Genomic DNA, 24,040 nt, shown 5'->3' with positions numbered 1-24,040 from the left:
TCCATCCATTTTCTTAACCGCTTGTCCTCACAAGGGTCGCTGGAGCCTATCCCAGCTGGCTTCAGGCACTAGGCGGGGTACACCCTGAGCTAGTTGACGCCGAAAACAAATTATGCCAATTTTTACTATCAATGTATTTATTATATTTAATTAAAATTATAATATTATTATAAAATATTTATTTAGCACTGGCATTTTAACAAAGTGCAATATAAATTGAAATGTGCCCAGCCAGCAGACATTTTGGCTAATGGTACATTAAACACCAAACGAGGGTTGAGGATTTTCTGGCGGTGCAATTGCACTTTATAGCCAATGTTGTTCGCAAAGGCGGGCACGGATGCGTGCGGCGTGACAAGGTGCGCCGCACTTAAAATCCGCAAATTCACATATTATTAGTATTTAGCACAGCCACCGGGATGCCGCTGAAAAAAGTGGAAGCGTTCGAGGGGCTCTTATTTTTAAAAAAAAGAAGGAAAAAAAAGGGAAGGCGCTGCGGGAGAAAGAGTGGCTCACCTGTACTGCAGTACACGGCAGTGCTGTCTTTTTTCGACCCACTTAAATGTTGTGCACCAAGCGACGCCCCTCTCCTCTGGTGTGCGCAATGACAGCGGTCCCTATTCCAACTCTAGGCTAAGCTGGAAATCACATGTTAAATATATTAAATCCAAAGTGGCACGCAGTATGGGGGTATTGGGGAAAATTAAGGGCATCCTAAACCATAAATTTATGTATATACTATTATGATTAGTTATTACAAATATATTTATTGCTCTCTCATGTAACCATGTATTTCTTATTGTGTGGAGGTATGGGGTAACACATATAAGGGCACGGTACAACCGTTATACCTAATGCAAAAAAAGAGCCATTAGAATAGTTATACAAAGCTGTACATTGCCTACATTACATTGTAGCAAGTCTTCTCGTGTGTTTTCCCATGAACTATAGGGAAAAATATTTACAAAAATGTGATATATTACTCACTTTTGTGAGATACTTGCTTACATGCTTGCTTAAATTATTCATTCTTGCTTACATGCTTTCTTAAATTATTCAGACCGTCTTGAACAAAATAAAATCTATGCATACATACATTTTCCTTTTTTTTCTTTCTTTTTTTTTCAGTAAAGCTCAGTATTGTTCATTCGATTTGACATCATCATTGCTCTCCTTTTTTTTTTTTAATTAAAAAAAATATATATATATTTTTTTATACATACATTTCACCCCCTGGTGATTTTGTGAGTTTGACCCTTTACAAAGAAAGGAACGGTCTATAATTTTCATGGTAGGTTCATCTTAACAGTGAGAGACAGAATATTAAAAAAAAATCCCAGGAAATCACATTATATTAATTTTAAACATTTATTTGTCTTTTATTGAGGAAAATAAGTATTTCACCCCCTACCAACCAGCAAGAATTCTGGCTCCCACAGACCGGTCATGTGACCAGGAGGCACACACATTAGTCCTCTTACTTAATTGGTATTCCTAATTAAGTTCCCGTTACCTGTATAAAAACACACCTGTTCACAGAATCAATCAATGCATCAGATTCCAACCTCTCCACAATGGGCAAGACCAAAGAGCTGTCTAAGGACGTCAGGGACAAGATTGTAGACCTGCACAAGGCTGGAATGGGCTACAAGACCATTAGCAAGCAGCTGGGTGAAAAGGAGTCAACTGTTGGTGCGATAGTTAGAAAATGGAAGACACACCAATTGACCATCAATCTCCCTCGGTCTGGTGCTCCACGCAAGATCTCACCTCGTGGAGTGAACCGGATCATGAGAAAGGTGAGGAAACAACCCAGAACTACACGGCAGGAGCTTGTTGATGATATCAAGGCAGCTGGGACCACAGTCACCAAGATGACCATTGGTAACACACTACGCCGTAATGGATTGAAATCATGTAGTGCCCGCAAGGTCCCCCTGCTCAAGAAGGCACATGTACAGGCCCGTCTGAAGTTTGCCAATGAGCACCTGGATGATTCAGAGGAGGCTTGGGAGAAAGTGCTGTGGTCAGATGAGACTAAAATCGAGCTCTTTGGCATCAACTCGACTCGCCGTGTTTGGAGGGCGAAAAAAGCTGACTTTGACCCCAAGAACACCATCCCCACCGTCAAGCATGGTGGTGGAAACATTATGTTTTGGGGCTGTTTCTCTGCTAAGGGTACAGGACGACTTCACCGGATCGAGGGGAGGATGAATGGGGCCATGTAACGGGAAATCTTGGGTGAGAACCTCCTTCCCTCAGCCAGGATATTGAAAATGGGTCGTGGATGGGTGTTTCAGCATGACAATGACCCAAAACATACAGCAAAGGCAACAAAGGAGTGGCTCAAGAAGAAGCACATTAAGGTTATGGAGTGGCCTAGTCAGTCTCCAGACCTTAATCCTATAGAGAACTTGTGGAGGGAGCTGAAGCTTCGAGTTGCCAAGCAACAGCCTCGAAATCTTCAGGATTTGGAGAGGATCTGCAAAGAGGAGTGGGCCACAATCCCTCCTGGGATCTGCGCAAACTTGGTGACCAACTACAAGAAACGTCTGACCGCTGTGCTTGCCAACAAGGGTTTCTCCACCAAGTACTGAGTCATGTTTTGCTAGGGGGTGAAATACTTATTTTCCTCAATAAAAGACAAATAAATGTTTAAAATTAATATAATGTGATTTCCTGGGATTTTTTTTAATATTCTGTCTCTCACTGTTAAGATGAACCTACCATGAAAATTATAGACCGTTCCTTTCTTTGTAAAGGGTCAAACTCACAAAATCACCAGGGGGTGAAATACTTATTTTCCTCACTGTGTATATATATATATATATATATATATATATATATAAATTTATTTATACATATATATATATATATATATATATATATATATATATATTTATTTTTATTTTTTTTTGTGGGTGAGTATGTGTATGTGTGTGTGTGCGTGCGTGCGAGTGTGTGTATTCATCAGTTCACCTAAAGCCTATTAAAAAAAATCCCATACTAATAATATAATATAATAATAAATTGCCAAATGCAGAAACATCAATGTAAGTTATCACGATGTGGTGGCTCTCGCTAACAGACAGAATTAAGTAACCAGAATTAGGTTAAAAAATTCTATATACGTAGACCATGTTTCTATAAATTTTGATATTTGGTTTTTATTTGAGGCAGATATTTTTTCCATTAAAATGTGATTTATGAGGAGGTTAGACCATTGGTCGATATTCAGAGTTTGTTTATTTTTCCAGTTAACAAGAATTGTTTTTTTTGCGATAGTAAGGGCTACAAGTGTAGATTAAAATTGTTTATGTGGTAAATCAATTGTTGTTAGGTCACCTAGCAAACACAAGTTTGGAGATAAAGGTATCCTACAGTCCAAAATAGCGGAAAGTTTTTCTCAGACTTCAGTCCAGAAATACATAACCATAAAGCATGAACATAAGTGTCTGTAGTGTTTTGTAAACATTGGAGACAAATGTCGGAGTCTGAGAGTCCCATTTTCGTCATCATATATTGAGTAATGTATGTTCTGTGAATAATTTTATATTGGATAAGTTGTAAATTTGTGTGTTTTGTCATTTTAAATGCGTTTTCACAAACTTGAATCCAAAAGTCAGATTCCGGTGCTATAGAGAAGTCTGTCTCCCATTTCGAGATGGGTAAAGACATTTTATCAGTATATGAAAGTAACTTATATATTTTTGAAAGTTTTTTTGTTGTTGTCGGAGAAATATCTTTAGCTAAAACAGGCGGTTGGAGCGTACCCCGAAGTGTTGGAATTTTTTTCTTTATCATATTTTTAACTTGTAGATAATGTAAAAAATTTCCGTTTTTTTATTTTGTATTTTTGGAGCAAGGATATATATGATATAAACATATTATCTGAGAAGAGATGGTGGAGATGTGTAATGTGTCCTTTCTGCTCCCACACAACTAAATAAAACGGTTGGTTGTTAAGTTGAAAGTCGGGGTTATGCCATAGGGGAGAAAGCCCACAGGGCTCCACTTGGGCTTTTGTAATTTCTAGTGCCTTCCACCAGGCAGTCAGGGTGGCGGAAATCATTGGGTTTTTAAAACAATTATGTCGCTTAATCGATGTTGTAATAAAGAGTAAATCTAGAAGTCTGAGGTTATTACAATCCTTCTGTTCTAGTTCCAGCCAACAGTTAGTGTCTCTGTTGGGTTGTGCCCATAGAACGATATATTGTAGCTGGTTAGCTATATAGTAGTACATAAAATTTGGTGCCTCTAGACCACCTTTGGATTTACTTTTCTGAAGAGTAGATAGACTAATCTTTGCTTTTTTTTATTCCAGTAAAATTTTGTAACGGCTGAGTCCAACAACTGAAACCATTTAGCCGTAGGTTTAAATGGAATCATTGAGAAAAAATTGTTTATTTTGGGTAAAACTTTCATTTTAATGGTGGCTATTCGTCCTATTAGAGAAATAGGAAGATTATTCCAGCGCTCCAAGTCACTATAAATGTTATCCAGAAGTGGAGAAAAGTTTAAATGAATTAAATCAGTTCATTTAGGTGAGATTTTTATGCCTAAGTATTTTGAATTACCTATAGGAAATGAGTAGTGTGGGTCCTGGCTTGCAGGGTTCCATGAATTTTCTGTCATAGTTAGAAGTGTTGATTTTGTCCAGTTAATAGAATAATCTGATAACTGTGAGAATTTACATACATACATTTTCCAATGAAAATGACCCAAATAAAAAATTATTAGCTTTCAAAATGTGTATGTGTTTCGAAAATGATTGGTCTTACACAATTTTGGACATATTTTCTATAGGATTATTACCAGAGTGGGAGGATGCTCCTTCGAATGTCTCAGGCTCTTGGCAGGATTGTTCTTGCTGGTCGTGAAATGACTCGGCTCTCTGGGTAAGTATTTAATTATGTAAGGCAACAACAACATATATGGTATGTAATTAGTAAGATAACTTGGAAAAATGTTGTTGTTTATATTTTGTGTGTGCTTGTGTGTATATCCATCCATACATCCATCTAACCTCGCCAGCCAGATTGATAATTGTGATTCACTTGAGGGAGTTCTTCACATTATCAATCTGATACTTGCCTAGGCAGACCCATTCGGGAAAGGTGGGACTTTCTATACAATACTTCGAGCTAATTGGACGATGCAACATCTGTGCATTTGTTTTGACCAACCAAGGATGAAAATCTCGTTTTAGAGGGGCACAAACGGCTTTACCAGATAAAAATGCATGAAACGCCTCTTGCTGTTCAAATTCGACAAGGAAGCAGTGAGTAATTCTGCGAGAACACAATTAATTACAGCATCCATTCGTATGTTAGGTTTGTTTTCCCCCGCCATCGGCGCTTATTTGTTTAGTCCTGCCTAACCAACTGATTGGTCCGACCCAAAAAAGGTTAGCTGCAAACGTATCAGCGAGAGTGGTACAAGATGTATTCTCCGGAGTTTGTGAACTCACAAATACCACAAGAATTCATCTTGCTGGCAAGGTTAACATCCATCCATCCATCCATCCATCGACACGGGGGCAACAGCTTTACCAGATAAGCCCAGACTTCCCCCTCCCCAGCCAGCCACTTCACCCAGCTCCTCTGGGTGGATTCTAAATTGTTCCCAGGCCAGCTGGGAAAAATATAGTGTCTCCTGGTGGAATGGGCCCAGAACACCTCACCTGGGATTCGTCCAGGCGTTATCCTATTCAGATGCCTTTGCCACGTCATCTGGCTCCTCCCAACGTGGAGGGGCAACAGCTCGACTCTGAACACCTCCCGGATAACAGAGCTTCTCACCCTATCTCTAAGGAAGAGCCCGGATAGCGAGACACCAGAGTGAAGGAAGCTCATTTTGCACGCTTGGATCTTGTTCTTTCAGTCAGGAAACACAACTCGTGACCTTAAGCTGAGTTCACACTGACTGCGTAACAGATGCAAAGTGGTTTGCCGTACAGACAGCAATTCACACCGAGTGCGTTGCGTGAGCTGTATGTGTCTGGAAATCTGTACCCGCGAGATCACAAGATCACGGGGTTTACGCTGAATAGCAATAACAACCGTGGCTATAGAGCGGTACTTGTAAACAATAGCCACGCTTGACTGTCGTTCACATGATATGTTTTTTGGACATTATTTCTGGGACTTTTACCATTGCTCTACCAAGTACGTTTTGTGTTTAGTGTTTTTTGTCATTTTAAATTTATTTTGAGCTCGTTTTTTTGCCTTTTAAATGAATGACTCATGTCAAGCTATGTAGTTAGCTAGACTGGACTTAATTTTCACTTGCTGGGATGCGGCTGACGGGATCTCTCGTCTGGACTGGAGCCAGACTTGGGGGAGGAGCTTGTTGGCGAGCTCCTTGTGCACCCAAGGAGCCTTGCCAGGCACAACCCGAGAAGGCAACATGGGACCTCACTTCCCATGGGCTCACCACCTGTAGGAGTGGCCAAAGGGGTCAGGTCCATAGAGAGTTGGGTGGTGGCCAAAGGCGGTCCGATCCCCAACTACAGAAGCTGGCTTTTATTTACTTACTCAGTCAAACTTGGAGGAGTGGCTGTAGAAAAGATGGATGTACACGTATTAGTATTAGGTAGTTTTATATACGCTTGTTGGAGAATTCTTAAGTAATCTGCACACTTTGCCAAGTTACTTAGAATAGAATGTTAGTTGTACATATTTGATGTATTATTCAGAGAAAAATCCCTTGCTCAAATAGCCTCCACGGGGCCTCGCAAACCAATGCTGCTGGAGTGTGGTGTTCATACGCAGAACTAAACCTGTAAGCAAGAAGTTTTGAGAAGTGTTTCTAAGAAAATAATATAACTAAGATACCTGTAAAGATGAGTCTGATTTGGGCTTTTCGGTCCCTGTACGACCTCAGAGTTTGGTCCATAAGTCTGATTTGTTTCCAGTGAGGGTTGGACTCCGCCAAGGTTGCCCTTTGTCATCGATTCTGTTCATAACCTTTATGGACAGAATTTCTAGGCACAGCCGAAGCGTTGAGGGGACGGGTCCGGTTTGGTGGCCTCAGCATTGCATCTCTGCTTTTTGAAGCTGATGTGGTGCTTTTGGCTTCTTCAAGTTGCCATTTCCAACTCTCACCGGAGTGGTTCGTGTGAAACGGCTGGGATGAGAATCAGCACCACCAAATCTCTCTCTCTCTGTCGGAAAAGGGTGGAGTGCCCTCTCCGGTCGAGAATGAGATCCTGCCCCAAGTGGAGAAGTTCAAGTATCTTGGGGTCTTGTTCACAAGTGAGGGCAGGATGGAACAAGAGAACAGGCGGATCGGTGTAGCGTCTGCTGTGATGCGGACTCTGTATCTGTCCATTGTGGTAAAGAAGGAGCTGAGCCGAAAGGCGAAACTCTCAATTTACCGGTCCTCATCCAAACCTGGTCCTGTTTGTCGATGCAGCAATCTCCATGGCAGCAACTCCAAGGTGATGGTCTGCTTCAGATCTCGTTTCGGTCAATTAGTGTCGCCCAGCCGGGGAGAAGGGAGTAAAAAAGAGAGAGCAGCGGCAGTCACCAGGCCCATATGTCAGCCAAATGCAAGAGTTTAAAAATGAGTCTTAAAATGAGATTTAAACGTTTCAACAGATGTAGTGGCTCTGACCTCCAAGGGTAGGGCATTCCAGAGCACTGGAGCCCAAATCAAAAATGCCCGTGACTTCTTTTTGGCTCTTGGGATCACCAAAAGACCAGCGTATTGCGAATGAAGGTTTCATGTCAGAACGTACGGTAGGTACTATTAAGTTGACAAGATAGACCGTGTAATATTTTATATATAAGTAACAAAACTTGAATTTGAAATTGCATCTCAAGTGGACCAGAAGCCAATACAAGTTAGCTAGTGTCGGGCTATGATTAAACTTTCTCGTCTGCGTCAAAATTCTGGCTGCAGCATTTTGTACTAACTGCAGACTTTTAAGACTGCTCATGGGAAGACCAGTGATAGTGAAAGTGGTAAATCTATAATATTTAAAACGGAAGATCCTTAGATGGTAAACAATGTCTAACCAGTTTGCCTGAAAGCGGGTCAAGCAAGCAGTTGTTTATTTCGCCGCACTAACCAGTTGTGTAAGTTTTTCAAGGGATACTTTATTAAAATAAGAGAAAAATTGCGCGATTTGACTGGGTTTTAGCCACAGAGCCCATAATCTCATCTCTAATCATTTTTATTAAGACCAATAATTCTAGAGAGTTAATTAGTTTTATGCTAAAACCAGAGCTTCTTTATATTTTAGCCAGCTATTGCACCGCACTTGACGGAAGACTTCAAGTTACGTTGAACGCCATTTGCACTCAAGCTGTCTACATGATAGTTTAAGTTTGTTAATGAGTTGGTTTTGTTGTTTAAATTGGTTACATCTGTAAACCACAAAGTAAGCCTTTTCGGATTAGTTAATGCCAGGGGTCGTTAACAAAGCAGCGTTAAAGATATTTGTAAGATTATCTATTAAACCAGTATAAGAAGGAAAAGATTCATTTGCTAGAGGTAGTAACTCAGAACGCATAAGTAGTTGAACTAATATTACGGCTGCTGTATCTTTGGTTCTAGTTGGGACGATGGCAATAAACCAAAACTATTGTCAAATTTAATAAAGTAATGGTCAGACATAGCCATAGTATACGGCAACACCATTACATTTGAGGTTGCTAAACTCCGGGTTAGTACCACATCTAAAGTATTACCATTCCAAGTATCCGCGCATGCGCAAACGCAAAGGCATTTTCTGTGCTGTTTCAGCACCGCCACCTGGCAGTCGGAACCAATACTATCAATTATTGTCTGAAATGCTGCAGTAAGTGGTTCTAATTGGGGAATTCATATGAATATTAAAGTCACCCATAATTAGTATATTATGTGCGTACGTTACCAAGTCAGCCACAAAATTCATTGAGAAAGCCAGAGTAAGGTCCAGGAGGACGGTAAATAACCACGAGATAAAGCAGCAGTAAGGTTTCAACTTCAAAGGCGTTACCGGAGCAAGAACTAAGGTTAATTACAGATTTGGAAATAAGGGTGACACCGCCGCCCTTCTTACAAGGACGTGCAACATGAAAACCCGCAAAGTTTGGAGGACAGGCCTCATTTAGGGATACAAACTCATCTGGTTTTAACCAGGTCACACAAAGACCAATCAAGATAAGGTTATAGTCTCAAATTAGGTCATTAACATGCAAGGCTTTTGAAGAAAGTAATCCAATATTTGTAAAACTGATTGTTAATAGGTTAGTTAGTAGGTTGATCCGAGCTATTTAACATTACAGAATGCCTAGTCATATTAATAACATGAATAACATTGCGTTGCCTGCCTGAGGTGGCTCGGACATCTGGTTCAGATACCTCCTGGACACCTAGAGATGTGTTCTGGGCATGTCCCACGGGCAGGAGGCCCCGGGATGACCCAGGACACGCTGGAGTGACTGTCTTTCGGCTGGCCTGGGAACACCTTGGGATCCCTGGAGCTGGACAAATATATACATACACATACATAACTATTGTCAGTGCTATTTGTCCATTTTTGTGTTTTATTTTTATGTTTTTGGGGATGAAGCTGTAAGCTAAAATAGAGAAAATATCTGTCGCTGGCATCGGGCTGAAAGCTTAAGCTGTACCTCCAAAATGGCTACTTTTCAGGAGGCCCCAAAAAAAGTATTTTTGTTCAACCATTAATAATCATGATAGAGCAAGCCATTTTAACACTACAGTTTGATCAATTATACATGCGCACGCGCACACACACACACACACACACACACACACACACACCTTCTGCTCAACTCAGTTATTTCTGATCTCATGTGGTTGTTCTCTTTTCCTTCCCTACAGATTCACAACTCGTATCACTGAATTGATAAAAGTCCTGACGGATTTAAATTCTGGCAAATATGAACGCACCATGGTGTCCCAACAGAAGGGTATATTTTGTTTGTTGCAATCATATTATTTTTCATTGCCACAGCTCTTTTTCTTGGTATGAAGTGACACAATAGTTGATGTTAATGTAAAACTACACGTTATGCATTTTTCAACTAAAATCTCACACTGCTTGCCATCTGACTAGGGATATACTAACAGTAAAACAGAAAACTCGCCACCAAGTTGACTCTTCTGTGCTCTCATTACTGTCCTCAGTCAGGTCCTCCTTTCTTGTATATAAACAATGGGTCGCGGGAAGTCCCCCCACACGTTCAATCAGATTTTGAACCTTGATCCACATACAAGGCACACCTCACAATTAGGCGCACCGTAGATTTTTGAGAAAGTTTGACTTTAAAGTGCGCTTTATAGTCGTGAAAATACGGTAGATCAGCTGTCTCCCAAGCTGAAGGTCGTGAGTTCGTTCCTCAACCCTTGACATTTATTTATTTATATATTTATTTATTTATTTTACTCTCTTTCAATTGTAAATACTACTCTAAAACTGAGTCTATTTGGTCCCAATCTAAATAGGCAAATGTACTCTACATAATTTACTGCGCACCTTAAGCGATTTTGAGTGCTAGTCTTTTTTTTTTAAACATTTTCACAATTAATAATAATAATAATAATGATAATAATAATAGTAGTAGTAGTAGTAGTAATATATATATATTTTTGAAACATAAAACTATATTAAATTATAACAAAGGGAAATCAGACACACTTTCACATGCTTGAGGGGGCAGGAGGAAGTATAAAAAATGGTGATAGGATGAAGTAAAAAACAGGTACAGTATGTTAACGGTTTACTAGATATGTTCAGATTCTACACTTATGGGCTCATAATGTAGCGTGAAAAGTAGATGCCAAACGGTTGATCACTCTTGTGACCACATTGTTGTGGTTTATAATATATTTAACTATCAGAATGTCCCAAATACCATAGGTTTGGACAAAAAACAACAACAATTCAACCGGCTATTGTTCGTCAAGAACAACTATAACAAGGTAGCAGACTCCTCTATCGATACAAAATTAGGCATTCTTAAGTCCCTATCCCACTGAGCTGTGGCCATTCCCGAATGTTGAATTGGCAAAATATGAGGTTGTCGCCATGCATCCATTTTTGGACTAATTTCCTGGTCTAATTGTGCTATAAAAATTTGTATGGTGTCATCAAGCATTGCCATAATTTAGATATCACTCCATCTCATGTTTCATATTTTTTCTTCAAGAAAGAAAGAAGAAAAAAAAGACATTTAATTGTAAAAGTGACTGCAGCGCGACACAGCCAACCACCGGTCCATGCATTGCGGTCGCATGAATGAAAACTGTGACTGATTGTCCCCCAAATTTAGTAGTACATGTGTAGACATTGTGTTAATCATAGATTAAAAATATTAGAACGAAACCTTGCAATATTTTTGATCATATTTAAGACTGAATTATAATAATAAAAATAATATTAATAATAATAATGCATAACGCTTTCGAATATCATCCAAAATATTGCGAGTTTCGTTCTAATATTTCCAGACATGTACTCATAAATGTTGTTGTGTTTTGTTTTTTGTTTTTTTGCATAAATGTACGCAATCTTTTGCTACAGGCAAACGGGATCGAGCCATCACGACATAAACAATTATACGTATAAAACACTGTGAGATTTGTTCTAATATTTTCAGACTATCATTAGCACATGTATCCATAAATTCTCATTCACAATGCCACCATAACGGACCGGTTGCACACATAAACACAGGTTGTCTGCGTGTTCGCAAATGTATTTTTTCCCCCCTTTCTTTCTGAATGAAGAATATCCTATGCAGCCTGAATTGCAGGAGTGCTATCTAAATTACAGTAATTTCTGAACTACAAGCCGCTACTTCTTTCACTTGCATTCGACCCTGCGGCTAATAAAACAGTGCGGCTTATCCATCAGGTCACAAGGGGACGCACTATAAGGAAGCGCAAGAATGTCAGGCAGAGCAAAACAAACCAATTGAGCCCAAATACAGTAGGAGAGACAGAATGAGAGTGAGACAATTTGCGCCCTCATTATGGAAAAGAAAGCGGGAACCCGGTGCGGTTAAATTAAAACACCTGCGGCTTACTGTCAGGTGCGGTTTATATGTGTAACAAACTCGAGTATTCCCCAAATGTAGCTAGCACGGCTTATAGTGAGGTGCGCCTTGTAGTCCAGAAATTACTGTAAGTCAATACTTGACAACGCCATAGGCATTTTTATAGCACAATATAGACCAGGAAGTAAGTCCACAATACAGGGCCATGTTGTCCCATGCTCACCACGTTGTAACGATGATGCGCTACACAAGCTCACCACGTTGTAACGATGACAGCGTACATGATGTCATCATTTTGACACGTTAAACGGCTTAAACTTTTTTTTCAGGGAGTCAGATGCCATTGATATTTTAATGCTCATTTAGCATTATGCCCCCGTGGCAACATCTTGTCGCGTTTTGGAGGATATATCACCGGCTTGACTTGTGCGTGCTGCTGGTGGTGGGCGGGGGCACATTGAGCACTTGTAAAACATGAAATACAAAGTAGAAAAAAAGCTTCTAAACATTTGTCTCGAAGCTAGCTTTTTGTTTTTAGCTTTTGAAATATGATTTAAATATGTGTGCTGTTCCAGGAAGAGCTGCACTTCTCCAAACAGAGCGCGCTCCGCCTCAACACAAGCGCTCTCTCACCGTAGTATATGGGCATCAAAGTGAATGAATGAATTTTTGAATAGGACCTCGGAAAGAACTTTGCCGACACATTTATGACAAATGCCGATGAATTACGACGAGATTATGAGCAAATGTGCATGATGGCAAAACAATGCAAGGAAATTTTGAACATGTTGCGACAATAGCGGCAGCCACGAATAACTCCGAACACAAATACGACATATTCCGACCAATTCTGAACCCTGTCGAACTTTGGCGAAACTCAACTTTCGCAACGTTCGTGACTCAGTTTGATAGGGGCTTTAGGTGTGGACTGGCTATCGCGAGGATATGAATAGGTTGTGTGAAACTTCATAGCTTTCATCTTTTATAACGAGCAAGAGCTAGTTTCTTTTACATTTCAGTAGAGTTACTATTCAAGCTAGTTCCAGTCATAGCAAAGTAGTGCTCATAGATGCTTAATTCCACGGATGTTGTAAACAAATACGATGCTTGCAAATACGATACTCTGGGCTTGCACACGTTGTGAGCGGCTGCGCGCGTCACAGCGAGTTACAACATGCAACTGGAGATAATGCCAGACGTCCGTACATCTATGCATTTCCTATAGTTATCGAGTCCACGCAGTCCACTTGTACGTTCCGGTGTTGGTACTCCATGCGAGCCCCTGCCGTGACTATCATGTTTTGATTCAAACTTCACTTAGGTATGCCCCGAAGCTAACACACCAGCCTAAAAAAATAAAAAATAAAATAATGCAAATTATACAACATTCTTCTGTCTGAATATGCAAATACAGATTAGGAGGAAAAAAAACTTGCTAGTACTACTTTATGGAACTATCAAACCAAATTGTGCAAACAATATAATATGTCATTGTTCACGCCAGCTGAGACTGGCTGTATGTTTTCGAGCACACAGTACTTCAAGATTACCCTTCAGTCGTCGAAAGGATAGTAGACTGGATGTCAGTCATGGCCTTGGCGGGATCTTGAAACTCCAGGCTTTAATTCTTGAAGGTGATTTGGAATCTTGCTGGATAGAACAATCCAAAACGCACGTCACGCCGCCCCCGCAAAGCTTTCCGTGCATCTGTGAATTAGGCTCGTACTTTCGCAACTCCTGTGGTGTTGTCTGGGAAAAAGATGATCCTTTTTCCATTCTATATCAGCGGAGCTTTCTCCCTGGCTCTTCTCAAGATCTCAAGATGTCCACAGCTTCTCTATTGTTGTGCATCTTGGCAATGATCACTCTGTGTGACCGATCAACTTTGACATCCCGGTCCAGCTGAAGAATTTGTCTGATGATTTTAGACACTTCCTTTGGACTACTGGAGTTCGGATATTCATCGATGCCCACAATGCGGATGTTTCCACGCTTCATCCTTCTTTCCAAATCTTCACACTTCTCCCGAACTGATTTTACGTCATTCTGGAGCCCTCCTGAACCGTGGCTTTCAATTCGGTTACATCATCAGACCATGCAGACATATCATCCTTCACTTCCTGGACGTCGGTTTCGATGCTATCAAATAGAGCATTCTCCGTAACAGCGCTTTTAGCAATCTAGGCCCGCGCAGCCTGGAGCTCAGCTTTGAGAGCGGTGAAGTCATTCGCCAGGGCGTTTTTGAGTTCCTCTCTTATGATTTGGGTGATGTTGCCTTTCAAGGTCGTCAGAATTTGTGCTTTGATGTCGTCCCCATCTCCCGAGGTGACACTGAGCTCTTTTAGTTGTCCGATTCGGCAGCTTGAAGCCTCGTAGTTGGCCTATTGAACTTCTCACCTGCGGCGTCAAACTTAAATTTCTGTAGCTTATCCACCATGCGCAGAGATGAGCCACGTTAGCGAGTCCTTGAAGGTTCAAAGTTGTAATACACAAATTTGCGTATCAAAAGAGCAGGGAAAAAATAATTTTTTTAAGTGAAATGAGAAAAAGTCCGCAGGAGCTCAGAGAACCACGTCTTTACTCCATTTCGGCTTGCCCTCCACCTCATGTTGTTGTCTTTTTAAAGGTTAAATATATTTTCAAATTAAATGATCTGGATTCAATTCAGCCTTTTATTTTCCTGATCCTTATGTTGAATAGAACAAAAAACAATTATAACTGTCGATAGCGGCTAATCCTGAAACTGTGATACATTTTTCAGTCATATCACCCAGGTGTATGTTGCAGTCTTCTTAAATAATTGATTTAATATATGAAAATATAAAAGCCCTTTTTTTTTTTCATGTTTGAAAGTACTGTAAAAAAAATTGTGGTGTTTTATGATTAACGTCTACAGCAACAATTGTCAACTGTTACATTGTTTTGAATATCGAAATGAATCATATTGAATCGCAAATCATATCACTCCCAAACTTAATCAAATCGTATGGAACCTGCTCTGAAAGATATTGTTTTTCAATCGCAACCTGTGTATCGAGATAAGTATCAAATCGGCCTCATGCCAGAGATTCCTACCACTAAAATACGACTAATTAATCCTAAGTCTCAGTAATACTTGATGTTCATAAAATAATACAGAAAATAAGTGGACTGGCTATGACTGAATGGTGTATTTCACTTACAGATTTTGACACAACAGAAAGTCTGACACTCATGCTCGGAAAAGGTCAAATTATCAACAGAGATAACATCATTAAGTAAGTATCTTTGTACCCCTTTGTCATTTAGTTTTTTATTCAAACCCTATTTTGTTTTGCAGATTTGACCATACCCCTTTAGCAACGCCAAATGGAGACATTCTAATCAAAGATCTCACATTTGAGGTATGGTGATTCCTTTTATTGTGGTTACATTTACAAAACTGTAACTGAATATTTGTCTGTTGAATTACGCATAATTAAGTGTGTGATTAGCTCAGTTTGACTTTGGCTTGTGGCTTGTTAAGTCAAGCCAAATATATTTATATTGCCCTTAATCACAAAAGAGTCTCAAAGGGCTTCACACACCCCGCAGCTGACAAATATTCACAACATCCCATAATCTTAACCACAAGAGAGCAAGGAAAAACAACAACAAAAAAAACATCAGGGGAAAAATTTGAATCCTTGAGATGGCTCTGTAAAAAAAAAAAAAAAACTTACCCATTTGTGACATTAAACCCGTTGCAAGGGAAAACACAACCGCAATATGTGTTATTTCAGTTTGTTTTATAAATTCTAGAAAGTGAATTAAGTTTGTAAAAGTAGTTTTCAGTATTTTAACATGCTTCATTTTCTTGCCTGCTTAAGGTGAGTTCTGGCACTAATGTTCTTGTCTGTGGACCAAATGGATGTGGCAAGAGTTCATTGTTCAGAGTGCTTGGAGAGGTATGTTTTTTTTTTTTTGTGTCCATATCATGGAGCATGCACTACACTAAGATCCAAAACAAACAAACAAACAAAAACAGACAATCCAAATTTTCCCACCATTGTTCTACAATGGAAAGCATGTATTGCCAAATTTTTGTTTTTATGCAAAGATCAAACAAAACTTGCTCATGTTTCAGATCAAAAGGAAAAAAAACTTGCAGGCATGAAATCACTCACCTTTAGGCAAATTGCTCTATTTTGAAACTAAAGCAGGTGACCTACGTGAATCGTGCAGCTCCGATGTGGTAGTTTTGTTTTGTTTTGTTTATTGAGAGCCTAAGCCCTGGGGTCTTTTCCAAATTCATTACAATCATTTAAAATAAACATGTAAACATATGCACACCTACACACACACACACACACACACACACACCGGTTTGCCTCTGTGTATTATGAGGACATTTTTTCCAAACCTGTTTAATTGTGTATTACGGGGACACCCCTTTCCGCTAATGCCAGAGAGATGGGACTTGCACCCAAAATTTTTTTTTGGGGTTGTCCAGGGAAATTTCACTTCAAAACTTGAAAAAACTCAACACACAAAAAAAAGAAAAACCTGAAAAAACAGTAATTATGAGGACATAGATAATGAGCTAAATAAGCCACGCCCATGGCAAACATGGTAATTATGAGGACCAACTCACATTACAAGGACAAAGTTTACTCAACACACAGCAACCATGGCACTGAAGTGTCTTGAAAGTTCTGGCATTCTGACTTTACACAAACTAAAATGACATTGATGTGTAATGACTTACCTGATATGAGGACAAATTGTTGTGCACAGCAATACTGTGAAATGCAAAGTCATACCTGGTCCTTGAGCACCATGTTACAACTTAAAATTTTAGGACCGACTGAAACTGGTATTTTAATAAAACAATGCTTCTTATGTGAACAGGTTATCAAGGTAAAGTACAGCTTTGTAATGGATAAGCTAGACATGAAACCAGATGCAAAAGAGTCAGTGAACATTGAACATTTTATTCTTTAAAACATGATTGCCTGATCTTAAACTTGGGTAGCTCTTAAAAGCGATAACATAGAACGAAGCAGCCGCTTACTTGCCACTTTTCTTTTTGATTGAAGTGCCTCGATTGCGTACAAAGTCTCTTATATTTTGAACAGTGCGATTTACCAGGATAGGGTGCTCTGCAGTCTTGCACAGATCACATTGTATTTTTGTGGCAAACTTCCCCTCCTTAATAAGGTCTTTGAAATGCTTCATCACAGCAGAAACCTCAGCTGGAGACCAAGGATGCTTTTTCTTTCTCCGAAGATCGTCAATTTCATTTGTGAGAAGTTCTATGAAAAATAAATCATTTGTTAGAAACACAAAATGTACTCTACATCAACAGTTAAGTCCATTTTCAGTTTTTACCAAAACATGCCATCTCAACTCACAACAGTCACCATTAACAGTGATTCACGACTGACTAAGCCAGGGCACATTTTAAGTCTGAAAAATCTCATGGTACACCCCAAGATGTGAATACACATATCAATCACAGTGGAACCTCGGAGTTCGAATGTCTTGGAGCTTGTACAAATCGAGTAGAGTAAAAATGCCTCGGAGTTTCACCTCATTGTCGGAGTCCAAACACCCAAGCAAAGCTGAATGTACCTTGAAAGGGTAGCCGAGAGAAGCAGAGTGATGCCGAATGCTCACATCACGGTAGTCGAGACGGGGCGCTGCTCATAACAAGTCAGAGCGTGAGATGCTCCGTACATTCGTAAGTGCATTTTGATTTTTCCATGGTAATTTTCTATGCCATGGGCCCAAAAAAAGACAATAGTGCCAGGGGCAGCAAGGAAAAACAAACTACAGTGGATTTAGGAAAGGAGATTATCACATCTACCGTGACTACTTCCGTAAATACTGGCGCAAAGACCCCTCCGTAGCTGTTCAATAATGTGCCTGACGTTAAACAGCGCACGCAAGGACCCCTTAGTAGTCAAACAATATGCCCAATGTAAAATACACAAACTCCGCACTGAACCAAAGCATGCATTAACATAGCAATCATGAGGAATTTAAAATGGGGTCTGTACATTTGAGAGTGCATTTTTTTATCCACCGATGCAATCACACCACAACAAAAAAGGTCAGTTTTTTTTTTTTTTTTTAACTGTACAGGGTGTGGTGTACACCTTAAATTAAATTACAAATAAATTAAAATAGAAATGTTCTGTTTAGGGAGCTTGGGAACTGATTAATTGCATTTACATTATTTCCCATGGAAAAAAATTTCCACAAGTTGAACAAATCAAATTTAAGTTAAAATTTATTTATGTCCCTGTAGGGCAATTAATGTTACAGCAAACAGTGAACAACATTTAAGAAACAAAACAAAGACTTTGAACAGTTCACAGGAACGAATTATGTTCAAACTCTGAGGTACCACTGTATGTATTTTTTGTCATCCAAGGAAGAGTCTTCATTTGTTCTACCACTATACATTCCTGGCATAGATGGTGTAACAAGCATTCATTATTTATTCTAAATAATTTTCTGACCACCCATCCATATTCTCTCGAGGGTCGCAAGCATGCTTGAGCCCATCCCATCTGTCAATGGGCGGGACGTGTGGTTGACCAATTAAGTAAAATTTTATTTCTCCCAGAACACACCATAAGCGCTCTCATGGCGCACTAATGTGCCACGGCACACTTATCAGGAATCACTGGATGAGCAAATGTATGCCATTACATGACGCTGCATTTATTAATTCAGATATGAGCGCAGTCTATAATCATGTCCGATCAAGTCTGAGCTGGTGCATGTACATGTCCCATGGCGACCAAGCGTACATGCAAATGTATTATAACTTCATCTTTGTTAATTTTTGTGCAGTGTGGCTGCACACCACACACGGTACGTTCAAAACTGTTACTCTTGTGATTTTTTTCTCTTTACGTGGCGTCCCTCACAGTTTGGAAGCCGGCCGACAATTTTAAAATCCTACCGTGTCAACCAGGCTTAAGTGGTACATTATTATATAGTATGTCTGTGTAATTTACCTTGATGTCCATGATGCTTTGTCTTCCTGACTTTTTTGGCCTTGGGCCCTGAAGGTTGTTTAACAGGCTGCCACAATGTCTCGGCTCCTGTAGAAAGTGCAATAAAGCTCATTGTAGTATTACAACAGAATTTGAACTAAACATGATACTCTTCTTTACATAATAATTTAGTAGTGGGGGGGTGCCCAAGTATCGTTATCAGACATATGCTTGCATGGCATTTGTGGTACGGTCAATATGTGCCTCCCAAGCCTCGATGCCCCTATCCGATGTCGGAAGTCTGAAAGTCCGTCGGAATGTGCAAACACACAAAAGTACAGCATTACATTGTGACTCTTAACCATACCTCTGGATGTTCCTTCTTGTGGATCATCTGTAGGTGGAATATCTAAAAAAAAAATAATAATAATTAATTGCAATGTTTGGCCAACAAGCCGCAAATCATACAATAAAGCATGTTATCAGATGGCGACACATACCATGTGTGGGCCCTGAAGGTTTTTTAACAGGCTGCCACAATGTCTCGGCTCCTGTAGAAAGTGCAATATAGCTCAATGTAGTATTACAACAGAATTTGAACTAAACATGATACTCTTATTGACATAATTTAGTTGTGCAGGGGTGCCCAAGTATCGTTAGACACATGTATGCATTGGATTTTGCGGTACGGTCAACATGTGCCTCCCAAGCCTCGATGCCCCAATCAGATATCGGAAGTCTGAAAGTCCGTCGGAATGTGCAAACACACAAAAGTACAGCATTACATTGTGACTCTCAACCATACCTCTGGATGTTCCTTCTTGTGGATCATCTGTAGGTGGAATATCTAAAAAATAAAATAAAAATAATTAATTGCAACGTTTGGCCAACAAGCCGCAAATCATACAATAAAGCATGTTATCAGATGGCGACACATACCATGTGTGGGCCCTGAAGGTTTTTTAACAGGCTGCCACAATGTCTCGGCTCCTGTAGAAAGTGCAATAATAGCTCAATGTAGTATTACAACAGAATTTGAACTAAACATGATATTCTTCTTGACATAATAATTTAGTAGTGCGGGGGTGCCCAAGTATCGTTATCAGACATATGCTTGCATGGCATTTGCGGTTCAGTCAATATGTGCCTCCCAAGCCTTGATGCCCCAATCCGATGTCGGAAGTCTGAAAGTCCGTCGGAATGTGCAAACACACAAAAGTACAGCATTACATTGTGACTCTTAACCATACCTCTGGATGTTCCTTCTTGTGGATCATCTGTAGGTGGAATATCTAAAAAAAATAATAATAATAATTAATTGCAATGTTTGGCCAACAAGCCGCAAATCATACAATAAAGCATGTTATCAGATGGCGACACATACCATGTGTGGGCCCTGAAGGTTTTTTAACAGGCTGCCACAATGTCTCGGCTCCTGTAGAAAGTGCAATATAGCTCAATGTAGTATTACAACAGAATTTGAACTAAACATGATACTCTTATTGACATAATTTAGTTGTGCAGGGGTGCCCAAGTATCGTTAGACACATGTATGCATTGGATTTTGCGGTACGGTCAACATGTGCCTCCCAAGCCTCGATGCCCCAATCAGATATCGGAAGTCTGAAAGTCCGTCGGAATGTGCAAACACACAAAAGTACAGCATTACATTGTGACTCTCAACCATACCTCTGGATGTTCCTTCTTGTGGATCATCTGTAGGTGGAATATCTAAAAAATAAAATAAAAATAATTAATTGCAACGTTTGGCCAACAAGCCGCAAATCATACAATAAAGCATGTTATCAGATGGCGACACATACCATGTGTGGGCCCTGAAGGTTTTTTAACAGGCTGCCACAATGTCTCGGCTCCTGTAGAAAGTGCAATAATAGCTCAATGTAGTATTACAACAGAATTTGAACTAAACATGATATTCTTCTTGACATAATAATTTAGTAGTGCGGGGGTGCCCAAGTATCGTTATCAGACATATGCTTGCATGGCATTTGCGGTTCAGTCAATATGTGCCTCCCAAGCCTTGATGCCCCAATCCGATGTCGGAAGTCTGAAAGTCCGTCGGAATGTGCAAACACACAAAAGTACAGCATTACATTGTGACTCTTAACCATACCTCTGGATGTTCCTTCTTGTGGATCATCTGTAGGTGGAATATCTAAAAAAAATAATAATAATAATTAATTGCAATGTTTGGCCAACAAGCCGCAAATCATACAATAAAGCATGTTATCAGATGGCGACACATACCATGTGTGGGCCCTGAAGGTTTTTTAACAGGCTGCCACAATGTCTCGGCTCCTGTAGAAAGTGCAATATAGCTCAATGTAGTATTACAACAGAATTTGAACTAAACATGATACTCTTATTGACATAATTTAGTTGTGCAGGGGTGCCCAAGTATCGTTAGACACATGTATGCATGGCATTTGCGGTACGGTCAACATGTGCCTCCCAAGCCTCGATGCCCCAATCCGATGTCGGAAGTCTGAAAGTCCGTCGGAATGCGCAAACAACACACAGAAGTACAGCATTACATTGTGACTCTTAACCATACCTCTGGATGTTCCTTCTTGTGGATCATCTGTAGGTGGAATATCTTAAAAATAAAATAAAAATAATTCATTGCAACGTTTGGCCAACAAGCCGCAAATCATACAATAAAGCATGTTATCAGATGGCGGCTCATACCATGTGTGGTAAAAAAACAGCAACCAAAAAACAGTGTAAAATAGTTTCTCCTGGAAAGCCATGTATCAGGATACACATGTAGCGCAATGCAATACAGGACATATCAGGATACACATGGTATTGGTAAGTTGTTGGCAATTCCCAGCCTAGTATATATGGACACTAATTTTGAAATGTGAGCCAACCTTTCCTAGATTTAGCTGCACTTTCAAGGTGTTACAATAATCACATTGCATTACAGCCTATGGTTACATTCAGCGCTGTTAAGATCCTGAATACCAGCAGAGAAAATACCTTCACTGTACTTACCCATATTAGTTTGTTGAAATGATTGGGGTTCATATTCCTCAGCCTCACTCTCTGCACTTTGTTCGGAAGCAGTGACGTCGATAGTATCTGACAAAAAAACGACAACCAACTATGTTAAACGTTACACGTGAGCTTCAGTTGCATTTCATAATTGTTAATGTGAAATTAATTTATGGATATTTGTTCATAAATTAAGCTAGTAAAAAAGACAAATATAATAAATTATGCTTTGCTGTCTGCAGTTGTAATTATCCTTGACAACCTGTAAAATGTTTGGGAGAAAAAAAGCTACCCTAACTTTTAACAATGTGTACCTTCAATCTCTATTTCTTCTAGTGTTTTTCCCTGAAGACTTGCAAGGGTTCCTTTCTCCATAGCAATAAGTAGTTTTGATATTTTAGCCAGCTGGGTCGTAGCCTCTGGTAACCTGTAATATTCTCTGTGGACACGAATATCATGCCCTAAGAAGTCAGCAACTTGGTCCAGCTCATGGTTCTTGAGGTTCAGGACTTGAGACAATGTGGCAACATGTTTGCGTAACTGCGTTGACCTGAGGTGTTCCGGATTTTGAGCCCCACACTCATTTGCATAGGTTCTTAAACAGTCTGATCCTCTATAAGGAGTCAAACAGTTGGGTCTTGCAAACAAAAAAATGTTCTCCTCTGGAACTTCACAATCTTTTCTTTTGTTAATGAGCTGTGTCAGAGAATCAACCATGTCTGGTGATAGCAAAACAGCAACTTTTCGCCCTCTTTTGCCCCTAATTTCCACACGGCTGAAATGTTTGCACAGTTTTTGTTCAAACTTTGTCAGGCCAACTGCCACATCTTTATGGAGGTCAGCTGTGTCCCTTTGAAGGAAGCTCTTTAGTTGCATTTTGGCAACTTCTCCTCCACGTCGTCTGTTGAACAGAATTATTTTAGCTAAAGTTACTCTGCAAAGTTCACCATAGACTTTTGTTGATGGGATCTTGTCCAAGTTCTCAGATGCTAAACTTCCAGTTGTTTCAAGATGTCTGTGGAGACGTTGTACGTCTTCTGTGAAAGGCAGAGTGGATGCTTTGTTAAAGTGCTCCTCATGTAAGGTGGTCAAAGCTGTGTGAGACACAAGCTCAGACCACTTTGAGCTTTGCAGTTTTTGGAAAGTCTTTGCTGAATTCTGCATTTCCTTGTCTCCAGACATTAGCGCCCTGCAGTGTAAGATGTCACATATCTTGTGCAAAGAGTGGCCCAACTTCAGGGCGAGGCTTGGAGTTTTGTAGCAGTGCTTTTCTTCGTCAAATCCAGACACCTTCTTGACAGCTTGAACTACTAAATGAAAATTTGCCGGTTTTACAGCTTCCTCGAAGGTAAAGAGTGAAAATTCTGTCCGCAGTATCAGAAGTAGTCTTCCAACTTCTCGAAGCTTCTGCCGGACATATTCAAATTTGGTGGGATCTTGACCATGTTTATTGAAAAACGATTGGGCCAACTGAAGAATGCAAAAGTCTCTGCGCACAATAGCAGCGACGTCATCATCATTCATCACACTAAACAGCTTCCAAACACCTTGGGATATTGGCTGGCTGTGGACTGACTCAGACATTCTGGCCAAAGTTAAGACCCTGGTTTTTCCAGGACCAGGACTCTCTTCCTCTGCTTTCATGGAGCATTTTCTAACATGTCGCCACAGCACCCTCCGAAGAAACATTCCTTGGCAATAGATGCAGTGCACATATTCTTTTGGGTCATACTTATTTTTCGGTTTGCGTTTAATTTTCAGCAATCCAGTCCCACTTTGCATTACATCTTTGTTGTGTTCAAAATTCCCTTTGTTCCTGAGTTTGTCCAACATTTTTTTACGCTCCTTAGAGCCTTTGGGGAGTGCCAAAACTTGAGCAACATCCGCATATGTCTTCTCATGGGTTTTCAAGTGACGGGCAAATTTGGTTTGAGGTTTTCCACATATACAGCAGTAATTTTTCTTGTTTTCTGAAGATATGTTTGAAGAACAAATCTCATCTTCCTCAGTTCCTGTACTCTCTTTAAAAGGTTCATTTTC

At 39.9% G+C, this 24,040-nt stretch overlaps 2 protein-coding genes and 1 long non-coding RNA gene across 3 annotated transcripts in view; 1 reads left to right on the top strand and 2 right to left on the bottom strand.

Annotated features, from left to right (window-relative positions):
- abcd3a (ATP-binding cassette, sub-family D (ALD), member 3a) overlaps positions 1 to 24,040 on the top strand; it is a 148,457-nt gene that overhangs the window by 82,773 nt on the left and 41,644 nt on the right. The window contains exons 14-18 of the mRNA XM_077555171.1: positions 4,807 to 4,898; positions 9,838 to 9,926; positions 15,199 to 15,271; positions 15,334 to 15,397; positions 15,863 to 15,940. Coding sequence (XP_077411297.1) covers positions 4,807 to 4,898; positions 9,838 to 9,926; positions 15,199 to 15,271; positions 15,334 to 15,397; positions 15,863 to 15,940 — 396 coding nt within the window. The remainder of the gene's footprint in view (positions 1 to 4,806; positions 4,899 to 9,837; positions 9,927 to 15,198; positions 15,272 to 15,333; positions 15,398 to 15,862; positions 15,941 to 24,040) is intronic.
- Positions 16,946 to 19,824, bottom strand: LOC144040384 (uncharacterized). Its single transcript, XR_013289720.1, has 4 exons — positions 19,483 to 19,824; positions 19,350 to 19,391; positions 19,004 to 19,090; positions 16,946 to 17,287 (listed from the first exon to the last, which is right to left on the bottom strand). It is a non-coding gene; the product is annotated as an uncharacterized LOC144040384 (long non-coding RNA).
- Positions 20,054 to 24,040, bottom strand: part of LOC144040268 (uncharacterized) — a 14,729-nt gene continuing 10,742 nt past the window's right edge. The window contains exons 12-19 of the mRNA XM_077554336.1: positions 22,315 to 24,040; positions 22,001 to 22,087; positions 21,558 to 21,599; positions 21,251 to 21,301; positions 20,806 to 20,856; positions 20,672 to 20,713; positions 20,367 to 20,417; positions 20,054 to 20,274 (exon numbers count right to left, since the gene is read on the bottom strand). The exon at positions 22,315 to 24,040 is cut by the window's right edge and continues 234 nt beyond it. Coding sequence (XP_077410462.1) covers positions 20,054 to 20,274; positions 20,367 to 20,417; positions 20,672 to 20,713; positions 20,806 to 20,856; positions 21,251 to 21,301; positions 21,558 to 21,599; positions 22,001 to 22,087; positions 22,315 to 24,040 — 2,271 coding nt within the window. The remainder of the gene's footprint in view (positions 20,275 to 20,366; positions 20,418 to 20,671; positions 20,714 to 20,805; positions 20,857 to 21,250; positions 21,302 to 21,557; positions 21,600 to 22,000; positions 22,088 to 22,314) is intronic.

Source organism: Vanacampus margaritifer, chromosome 20 (assembly GCF_051991255.1).
Source record: "Vanacampus margaritifer isolate UIUO_Vmar chromosome 20, RoL_Vmar_1.0, whole genome shotgun sequence".
In the NCBI taxonomy this organism is placed as follows: domain Eukaryota; kingdom Metazoa; phylum Chordata; class Actinopteri; order Syngnathiformes; family Syngnathidae; genus Vanacampus; species Vanacampus margaritifer.
The sequence above is the reverse complement of the archived record's forward strand: the minus strand, read 5'-3'. Positions and strand labels throughout refer to the sequence as shown.